The sequence below is a fragment of the Lepisma saccharinum genome, chromosome 1 (assembly GCF_977018435.1).
Source record: "Lepisma saccharinum chromosome 1, izLepSacc3.1, whole genome shotgun sequence".
Taxonomy (NCBI): Eukaryota; Metazoa; Arthropoda; class Insecta; order Zygentoma; family Lepismatidae; genus Lepisma; species Lepisma saccharinum.
Window position 1 is genome coordinate 153911663 of NC_139229.1, and position 11237 is coordinate 153922899.

Sequence of the window (11237 nt, forward strand, 5' to 3'; positions counted from 1 at the left end):
TAATCCCAAAATGATTTGTTTAATCTGTTGTTGGACTCCCATTTTAGGATCTGCTTGAAGTAATAATAATTGCTTGTCCCGAACATAGTTTGTAACCGGCTCAGTTTCTTTATGTAATCTATACCATATTTGTTCCTCGATCTGGAGTTGATCTAAGGACCCTGTAAATTCATCCTTAATTTTTTGCCTTAAGTTCTCATAGGAACTGTCTTGATTCTCTTGTACATCTCTCCAAGCTTGAAACCATCGCAAAGCTGGCCCTGCTAAAAGGGCTGGGAACATTTCCTGCTTTTTGGTATTGTTCCAGCCATTTAAAATGGCAAGGCTGTCTAACTTATCTAAAAATTTTGATTCGTCTTCCCCGGCTATCCCTTGAAATGGGATACCCTCTAAAATCGTTGGGGGAACAAATTGAGACTGAGCCATAGCTGCAAACTGTGTTGGGCCTAAATCTCTAAAATCCTGAAATTGTTGCTCTAATTATCTTTCCTCTAATTGCTTTTCATGTTCCTGTTTCTCTAATAATTGTCGCTGAAGGCATCTAGTTAAAATTGGGCTACGTTTAAACTTGGGGGTTGAACTTGCAGTTGGATCGCTAACATCTAAATTAATACTTGCAGCCCCTCGCGCTATGTCTAACAACTGATCCAACATTTCGTTGAGTTCATCGGCAAGGTGAAAGCTCGACATCTATCATGGCATATATAAAAATTTTCTCCCCCCATTAATGTTAAAAAAAAAAGATCTTTAAACCTTATGTATTCTCAAAATAATTGTTGCAATGACATACTACTAATAAAAAAACAAACTAAACAAGTTAGCAAAAATTTTGGGGTGGGGTTAATTTAAAACTGGTTAATAATTTTCCATCTCATTTCCGTAAAAATGAAAGAAAGCCCTAAGCATCTCCATCCACATATCATTCTACAGAATGATGGGGATCAAAAACAGTCTCCCACAATTAATCAGTGGGTGATGTAACTTATTCATCCTTCATCCTCAATGATGAGAGCACTTGTCATTAACATGACAAGTCAAATGCTTGGCAGTGCGAAAGGCACAACTAAAACTAAACAGCTTAACAATTAGAAAAGACAATGGTCACTCATTTGGTTTTATGAACCTTCGAACCTGAATCATGGCTGGGTTAGGATAATTACCTGTCTATCTGAAGAGTGATGATAAAATTCGAAGAATAACATAAACTAAGTCCTCTCTAGGCTTCGTTGCTTGTTGACCAGGACTCGCCTCACTTTCCCTCAACTCCTTTCTCTAAGCTCCTCTCTCTCCTCAATCCAAATCAAAAGTCAGTCCCTTCTCAGTCTGTCTCACCTCTATATCACCCAGGCCATGGAGACCTTCCTTCATGCCGAATCGTGATTTTTACTGCCTCTATTGCAAACAGTAGACTCCATAGGCTGATGGAACTTTCTATATCCTGAATACATCAGGAAGTTTGCATAGCACAACACTGTGCATTATTTACATACCACAGAGGTTGAGACAACTGAAGTAAACAAGTGAATGCCCTGGTCAACATGAAGCATCCAGAGAGACTTTAAATAAAATATAATCTTATGGATTAATACGGTGCTACCAAGCCCTCTGGCTACACCCATTTCTTTGCTTTTGCTGTGTGCAGACCTCTGTGGCAGAGTGGTTAGCACAGCATGCTACAATGCCAGGGGTTCCAAGTTTGAATCCCGGCCTGTACATGGGTGTTCTTTGTGAGTATCCCTTCATTGATTTCATCATATCATTATGATTAGCCAAAAAGTGAAGCTAAATAACAAGAATGAAGTGAATCAAGCTTTTGCTGTGCTACCTGCACTGAATTAAGCAGCCTTCCCCTTTTCCTGTGATACCTCACCTTTGCCAATTCATCAATGAAGGCAACTGTTGCCAATTCCTAAAAAAAATCAGGTTGCTAAATCCTGAAGCACAGTCATCTTTTTATTGAAATGAACAATTTTATGCACATTTTCTTATCAATTATGTCTTCTGCATTTTATTTTCTGGGTCTCAGGCTTTGAAGATAACCTAAAATGTACACTCCTGAACAGTATATACCCATGTCAACTACTCTTTGAATTATGTCAAGGTGGCAATTTATATCTGCTAGGTTGAGCATGTTGAGCAGTTGTCCCATGATCCCGCTACTGAAGGTTCTGAATTTGAATCCTGTCATCATTTCAATAATGTGATAAAACTTAAAATCCTAGCCTTCAGACTTGAATTAATTGTTTTTTTTGTTCCAGGTGGAGTTCACTGCTATGCGAGACCAGTACATGCGTTGTGGAGAAGGTTTCATGATATGCTACTCTGTGACAGACAGACATAGTTTCCAGGAGGCAGTGGAATACCGGAAACTTATTAGCCGTGTCCGGGCATCAGAAGATATTCCTCTCGTTCTGGTTGGGAACAAATATGACCTTCAGCATCAGCGGAAGGTATGGTTTTTATGTATTGCTTTTTTTAAATGATGTTTTCTACCATATTAGGTAAATTACCATCAACGAACAGCAAGCACAACAGAACATACATTCTGGCGGGAACAGCTTTCTTTGCAACAAGCCACTCGCTACAAGTTTTACAAATATAGCTTAGATTACTGAAGAAACTAATAGTTTTATATGTGTGTGTAGGCAGGGGGGGGGGGGTGAAAGAAAGGAGGGCCAGAAGGATTAAATAGCAAATCAGAAGAAAATAGGTAACACTTACCAGACACTGGAAAACTTTAAATTTTTGTGATTTCAGGCTGCATCTTCAGTGTTTGGCCCAAAAAAAAAGGTAGAAATGAAAGTGAGGGTTTGACCTCCAAAGTTCCTAGGTCCATATTGAAGATATGGAGGTTATGTTGTTCTCTCTCACCTATGCTTGTGGAAAGCTGTGAGTTGGGTGGGTTGGGGGAGGGAGGAAAGCAATGTGAGGAGAAGCTTCCCTGGACAGTGATCATTCACCACAATCTACCAACACCTCAGTATGGAAAATATGGGGGAGGGCCTACATCCATGAGTGCAACAATAGCCCCTGACCTGCCTGCATAAGGCCACTGAGTAACTTTCCCAGCTTACCCATCTCCACCTGTCATCCCCATTTTCAACCCTTCCTTTTCACGTTGTTCCCCCCTTCCAAACACACACACACACTGCAGACTACCACTGAAGCTTTCAAAAAGCCAGGTGAGAGTACCACATTTTTCCATAACCTCTATCTTCACATTGGACCTTGTAACTTCGTAGGTCAAACTATCATTATGTATGTTTCCGTCATATATTTCCTTCTATGGAAGATGCATCCCACAACCATGAAAATTAAAATTTTTCCAGTCCAGTGTCTGGTGAGTATTTCCTATTTCCGTCTCATTTGTTCTCTGTGTGTGTGTGATTTTTCAAGAAAGGCAAGTATTCATGATAATTGAAAATAAACCATGTAGAATTACAATCTAAACCTCAAAGTTCTGGAAAATTCCAGTTGCTTAGCAACCTGTTTTTATATATAATTCACTGTGCCAAAGAAAAAGCCTTAAAATTGTTGGGAGAATCTAAAGGTGGCTTGGTTGGACCTTTGGCTGATGCCAGGTCAGCTGTTTTAGAATTTTCCTCTCCTTTTAAAAAAAACTGCTAGTATATACCAAACTGTGAAGAATTACATATGCTTAGAATTCTTTTCAGAGCATTCACATGAATATTTGTGTAGCTTAGTTTCGCTGATGTCTATCAGTATTTTAATAGACTTATGGAGAAACAATACTATTGATAATATCTAGGCAACAGCAAAAGCAAACTACAAGATTCATGTGAATGCCCCAGAAGGAATTCTGAGCAGATGTAATTTTTAAGATTTTGGAATAACGAAGCAGTTTTTCGAAAGAGGACGAAAATTTGGAAACAGCTGCCCTTGCGTTGGTCAAAGGTCCAGCCATGCCTTAACCTCAGAATCCTTGTAGACATTTGAAGAAAGGATTATTATGTTCTTTGCTCACAAATAAGATGATTTGTCAGATATAACCCCTACAAGTATGGTTTGCATAATATGTTACTTCAAGTAGCATCTTTTTAAAAATTTAATGGCTGTTATTGTTATTAAACAAAGGTTTCACCTGAGGAAGGCCAAGCTTTGGCCCAGCAGTTTGGATGTCCGTTCTTCGAAACTTCAGCCGCACTACGACATTTTGTTGATGATGCATTTCATACGCTTGTTCGGGAGATTCGCCAGAAAGAAAAGGAGAGACGATGCCAATCAGAGAAGTTGAACAAGCACCACAGTAAGTGGAGAAGGTTCAGGAACATATTCACAGTGGTCTTCAAGCGGAAAAGGCACCACTCTCCCTAGTCGCTGTTCAGAATGCAACACTTTATCGGTCAACGATTTGTATATAGTCAACGACTTCACCCACTGAGGTATTTGCAACTTTGTATGAAGAGAATTGTTTGTGTTGTCTAGTAATTTGTAGATTGAGTGTATTTAATGTTAATTAATGTCAGATAGTCTATTTTGTTAAACAGCTTCAGTTTTTTAATGATGTATTTATTTTTTATCACAATGCACAATAATATTTATTTATTAATTTTTAAAAATATACAACATAATTATTTTACGTGATAGAGATTGTAAAATATTTAAGATGCAACATGTTAGTTGTGAAGTAGTGAAATTAGTCTATCATAAGAGAGAGACTAATGGATCATAGGTAAAAAATTATACTGTGGTGCAATTTTACAGTAATTAGTTGGTAAAGCATTTGCAGATTTTATGCTCATAATAAAAAGGTGTAATTAGAATATTTATAGATTCATATTATAGTTCTCCATTGCTTCATGAAAATAGTCCTTACTATAGTGTTCATAGTCTACTGTCATGTAACCAGAATGTTGACCACAAGGTGGTGAAAGAAGTGACTATTATTTTTTTTTTTTTTTGCAAGCAACACTATTGACTGTATATACAGGGTGTTTCATAATGTTCATTACGGTTACAAAATTGCATTACATGTGGGCTGCCTGACATAATTCATGAAGCAAGTGCATGCAGGGTGAAAGAAAACAAACAGTTTCTTATGTAGAAATTTCACTGAAAAATGCAGACTCTAACCTGGACTTGAACCTGGGTCTCTTTGACATACCATGCCCCTGCTCTACCAACTGAAGTATCCTGTGTGTGTGTGTGTGCCAAATCATATAGTTTATTATGTGTATGTTTTGTTCCTCTGTAGTTCATAGACATACCAATGTGCTACAATAGTGTAGATGTTGTGAAAAAAAGTTGCTACAAGTGTGGAGGGTGCAGAGAATATGCATCCAAAAATGACTGTATATCTTGGATATTGTGTGGAATGACCATATATCTTGGATATTGTGTGGTAAGAAAATACCATGTTGATGTATGCTGTCACGCAATGTGCACACATTGAACATTTGTAGGTGTGGAAGGAAAAACAACTGTGAGTTGTTCTTATATCTTGCACTTATTCCATTTAATAAAATTTTGTAACCCCAAAGAACATTATGAAACATACTGTACAAATTGAGAATTTCCCATCTTAGAATAAAGTTTTGAAAGTAGAACAACATTTTTCGAGCTCCATACATCCAGTATCACTTTTACTTACTTTCATGAAATTTACATGCTTTGAGAACATGAATTAGGGATTGGACAGTTTGATTGGGCATATTGTTATAGTAGTAAAATTGTTGATAATTTTTCTGATCTGTATTTCTATAAATGCAGTCTATAATTGAGTACACACTTCTAACATTTCGTTATATCCTTTTACAAATATGAAGGTTAATAAATTCATGGATTATGGTTTTGGAAAGTTATATGTACTTTATTTTTCTAACAAAACCTATTACACTCAATTGTTACATTAACTGAAGAGGTCCATTCCAGCTCCACTGGATGTTTGTCATTTAATATTACGTTGCTGGAAATTGTACCAAGTATCTTCTACACAATAACGATGGTATTTTTCTACCCCAGAAGATCCCTATGCTTCAGCATTGTAACAGTTTTCTGTCTTTTTTAGCATATTGTTTTTTATTAATATTATTCTACAATCTCCCTTGTTTCATGTATATCGACAGAAATTTTTCCCAAAACAGGGCTGCCTTTACAAAATATACTACTTCAATTTGATTGATATGGTTTATTTTACTTTGCCTTTCTTCAACTTTTGGCTAATCGTGAAGATGAGGATGAATGATGATATGATGAAATGGATGAAGATCAAATTGAAGTTACCACATTCTTGTGTTGACCTTTACACAGCCTTACTGGTAACTATCAGACCCTAATTAATGCAAATGACTTTGACTGAAATGAAATCATATGTGTGAAATACGTAATTTTAAGCTGACATCCATTTTCTGGGGGGATGCTCCAGATTCTGATGCCAACTTGTATTTAGCTTAAAACCTAATCTCTGTGCATTATTAATTTAAATAGTTCTAATATTATTATAACAATATTAAAGTGAACTTTAAAAAGTTTACCCTGCATCATGACTCATGAGAAAAGAAGATTGCAAAAATGTACCTTGTGTGTTTTTTTATAGACATTCAATGTTTTGAACAATAAGCATTGGTCTTCCTCAGGAAGCAGTAGAGATGCACTTCAGATAAAATCATATGGTATTAAAAGGATAAAGCTGCTCTAGTTAGCTGAAACATTATTATTATTATTCTATTAAAAAGATGGTTTTCTAGTATTTTTTTTAAACTAGAAGATGGATGTTAATGCACATATTTTTAAAATCATCTTTTTAAAATTAGTAATGAATGTGGTAACAGATACTTGTGAAGAACTTAAGGTATTGAATAAAATAATTGTGTTATTCAGCCAATCAGAAAGGGATGAAACAAATATGCCTAATTTTCCATGACTGAAATATATCTAATTTAATCAAATCGAAAAATTAATTACACAAGCTATTTGACCAATATTTGACTATAAAGTTGGCCTACATGTTGACTGTCACAATATGCATGTGATTTTTCAAATAGGTTAGATAAATTTTACAAAATCGTACAGTTGAGACTTCTAACCTAAGATAGATATATTAATTTTGATTATATTTCTTCAATAATTTGACATACAGTGAAAGCCAATTGTATACTTTCCTTGTTTATATATTTTCCTGCCTTATAAGGTTTTAGCCACAGTCCTCTGAAACATGTATAATTGAGATGTCAATGTATTTGTTTTTATATGATGTAGCTGCTTTCTTTTTATAATTTTTAAAAACTTTTTTTTAGTATAAATTATTATAAAAATCATACACATCCAAATATTTCTATGCAGGTTGTTCTCAATATGAATGTTACTGTCAATTAGATATTTAGACATAGATTAAATAAGCATCAAAGTGTAAGGTCTGTTGCACACCGGTACCAACACAACACAATGCAACGAGTCATTCTTGTCGCAAACAGCCTCGGGGAAGATTGTACCACGTAGTCTCTTATAAGTGGCTGCACACAGACAAAACATTTGACTTGTCGGTTTGCAACAAAACAACAAAGGATGTGGAATTTGGTCTCGCGTTAAATGGCTTGGGACAAAATAATCTGCGAATGCACCAATCCATTTTCTTTAATCACAGACCTCTAGAGACCAGAAACGGGGGAAACTTGAAGCCAAAAAATTTCAGACCCAGTGGATAGTATCATGGAGGTGGTTTTCATTTAATTGCAGAAATGGTGAATCATTGTGTCATAGCAGGCTGCAACTGCAAATATGACAAGGGGATAAAACCCTTGAGCATTTCTCTGCATATGTGTGTATAATCTATATTCTCACAATGCATACAAATAATATTGATCATATCTTGTGTTTGATTTTACTGCTGAACTTTATTGATATGCATAAACAGCTAATTGCTAATGTTAAGAATGCTTGCAGAAATTGAATTTTTATTGTATTTACCAATATAAGTTGGCAACCCTGTCGGAATGCAGGTGCGCATGCGCAGAAGTTTTCCATGCTTAGGCAGCTGCAAGTCTTGCAATTAGTCTGCCATGGAACATTGACCGGTTCAGACACGAATCGTGGCAGTACAGACGTCCATCCGAATGGGTCCCATTCAGGAGACTCAAAAGACACTGTGACGAAGGCCCAATGAGGGTCGTCATCAACCAGTGCCAGAGCGTCACAACATGATATGATGGGTCACACAATAGAGAGCCAATGGCAGCATGCAGAAACAGAAGTCTTCAGGTTGAAGGAGGCAGATTCTCTGGCACCCTGATGCTTCCCAGTGCAGTACCTACTGCGTCTCCTGAATGGGTCCCATTCAGATGAATGTAGTCATTGAATTTTATATTAAATGGCCAATATTGTATTTTCTAACCAATTATTTGCTAGAAATATATTCAATTCACAACATATAAATTGATAGTTTAACTCTACATATATATCGATATATTGATTCTGTTGTAAACTATTATAATTCATCGTTACCTGCTTTCCAAATATAACAGACAGGCGTACATTGACAAAATCTGCAATCAGCTTTTAGCTAACAAATAAAGTGACTCATCTTGAGTGTCGTGTCAGATCCGGTGTGCGGCTGGCCTAGAGTTTAATGGCTAAATTTGGTATTGCTTTTGCAGTGTAAGTGCCAGAAGTGTCTGTGCAAAGAAGAAGTGTACGAGTCTATAAACTATTTCTTTCGTAAATACATACTTTTTTTTATGCATTTTGAAACCTGTGATGCATAACTTTGACAGGAGCACTTAAAGAGAAGGGGTATGGAAGTTACAATATCCCCCTTTTGAACTTTATTTTACAAGAAGGTTCCATAGTTCTATTCACAATTGCACAAAAAAAAGTTTTTTTCAGCAGTTGAAACTCTCCCTCCCCTTAAAAATTTCTGAACATGTTCGTTCTAGTCCTGACAACATAGCATTGCATGCCAGTCTCGCATCATACAAATAACCTACTTTCTAGAATGTAACAGTATTACACATTTTTGCTTAGTTCTGATGATGTGTTGCATAGTGGTTCAGATCCCACTTTAAACAGTCCTGATTACTACTATATGTGAGCATAAATAAGATTTAAAACAATATTTTGCAACTTCATGGTGTCGGTGCACAAGTACTGATGTAAACATTTCCACATAAGATAATCATACAATTAAAATAGCTCTCTCTTGTTAAAGAAATACATGCTTAACTATATTAGTAAAACCCTTTAAACTTTGCAACAAGGTTTAGGAATCGGCAATTGACATATTCTTCCTCTCTCTCTTGTAAATTTTATATAACCTGTTAAGGAAATAATTGGTTAACAACATGAAAGACTTTCTCGAATCTTTCAATTAAACATGTTGCATTGAAATGTGAAGATCGATCTCAAATGTGTGTGTGTGTTTATAATCAGCACAAAAAGATTTTCTCCTCCTCTTTAACACTAACTTTCTTTCATTTATTTATTTTTCACACTACCTCATGAAAGTTGCATCGAAATCCGTATTAATGAATGAAATATTTTATACTTATCTACATCTGGTAATGTAAAGTGTTGTTAACTGTATACATGTATGTATTTGTGCATAGTAAAATATGACTACCATAGATGACTATGTTTGAAGATTTTCATAAAGAGATTGTGATATGCTGCTTCAGTTATTGCTTGGAAAGTAATTGACAATTGTAATTTACTCTGATAAGCTTACTTTTCATTTTTCCATGTAAATTTTTCTCGCGATCGATTTTGCAACCCCGTCAGAAGGGAACCAATTGAATTGGAACTATTTTTGGTTTCTATACCAGCTATCATTTCCAAGGTAAATTTAGCAAATTTAACTTAACCCCTTAAGTAACAAACATTCTGAAAATGTGAGTCTTGTGAAAAAAAAAAACTATTAATTTTCACGGACAATGTGAACTGTCAGCAGTAACCATAGAAAGAATTCACAAGTTATTCCCAACCAATAAGTCGTATGAATAAAAAAAAAAGGTCACTTCCTTAGAAACTTTGTAAGATCCCGATGTATATAATTCATACATGCTTGTGAGCATGTTGCTGGATCACAAAAAAGAAGTTTATATATTCTTGATGGGTTGGAAACTATGCACGATTTTATTCATACAAAAATTTATAGTAGTCTGCTACTGCTGGGAGAATGTGCTAATGACAACATACTCATTTTTATTAAGATCCGGTAATTTTTTCCAAATAGTACATTGGCCACTGAAAGATTATGCTGTTTTGAGTTTGAAACTAATTTAAATTAACCTTTGATACAGGCCCATTTTGCAAGTTAACAAATTACCAGTTAACTTCCAAGCAAATCTGAAATTTACAACAAAATGTGAGCGGTATTGAAAAAGAATGTGTAGCATAAAAACAGAACAAAAAGATACCTTTTGAAAGGAAAGTGTGTAGAATATAATTGAAAATATTTCCTAAGAGAAAATTGTTGGACCATAGGAACAGAATTACATTTTGTAGTTGGGACATAGAAAGTTTAAAGAGTAATAATTGTCATTAAAAATAAAAGCAAAGAGGACCTAATGTAGTGTACTAAATTTTAGCAGTTAGTCAACATTGCATTGTTAATAATAATAGCTAATCATTTGTTATTGCAAGATGTGCCAACAAACATTTTTGGTATTAGAAATATGCATGTGAGCGCAAGTGTGTATGAAAACATATAAAATGAGAAAATGTGATGCATGTAGATGAATATATTTATAGTATATAAATTGATGACTTTGATTTGTAATAAACGTATTGACATTTTTATAAATTTCTTTTAATTATGGTTCACACAACTGAAGTTCCTACATCATGTAAACAGATAGAAAATGAGGATATTCTCAGAAAATTAGAAAACATGTTCTCAATTTATGGAAGCATTTGCTTCATCTTGTGCCACATTATTATTATTTTTAAAGAATAGGAATAGCCCAAAGTTATAAAATTGTGAAGGAAACACTCATGAGAGTACTACCCCTATCATCTGGTATGTAGAAAAAGATGCCAACAGATGCAATTACAATATTTTCAAATGAGTTTCCCTCATATTTATACTGTAGTGCTTTCATGTGGATGAGTGTATTTGCAACTGTTACATAACTTCCTAGAACGGAGTCTGCAACAATTGCTTTAAAATAGCTTCAGAGTTGTCCTTACAAAGATGGATCTAAAATATTTGGAGCTCACACCAGAGATCAAGCCTGGGACCGATTGCAAGACTGTTAAGCATTATACTCAGCAGGAGCTCTCTC

The 11237-nt window shown here is 35.2% G+C and overlaps 1 protein-coding gene across 1 annotated transcript in view; it reads left to right on the plus strand.

Annotated features, from left to right (window-relative positions):
- Positions 1-10746, plus strand: part of Ric (Ras-related protein interacting with calmodulin) — a 36926-nt gene extending 26180 nt beyond the window's left edge. The window contains exons 4-5 of the mRNA XM_083140725.1: positions 2259-2450; positions 4096-10746. Coding sequence (XP_082996851.1) covers positions 2259-2450; positions 4096-4335 — 432 coding nt within the window. The 3' untranslated portion in view covers positions 4336-10746. The remainder of the gene's footprint in view (positions 1-2258; positions 2451-4095) is intronic.
- The last annotated feature ends 491 nt before the right edge of the window (positions 10747-11237 follow it).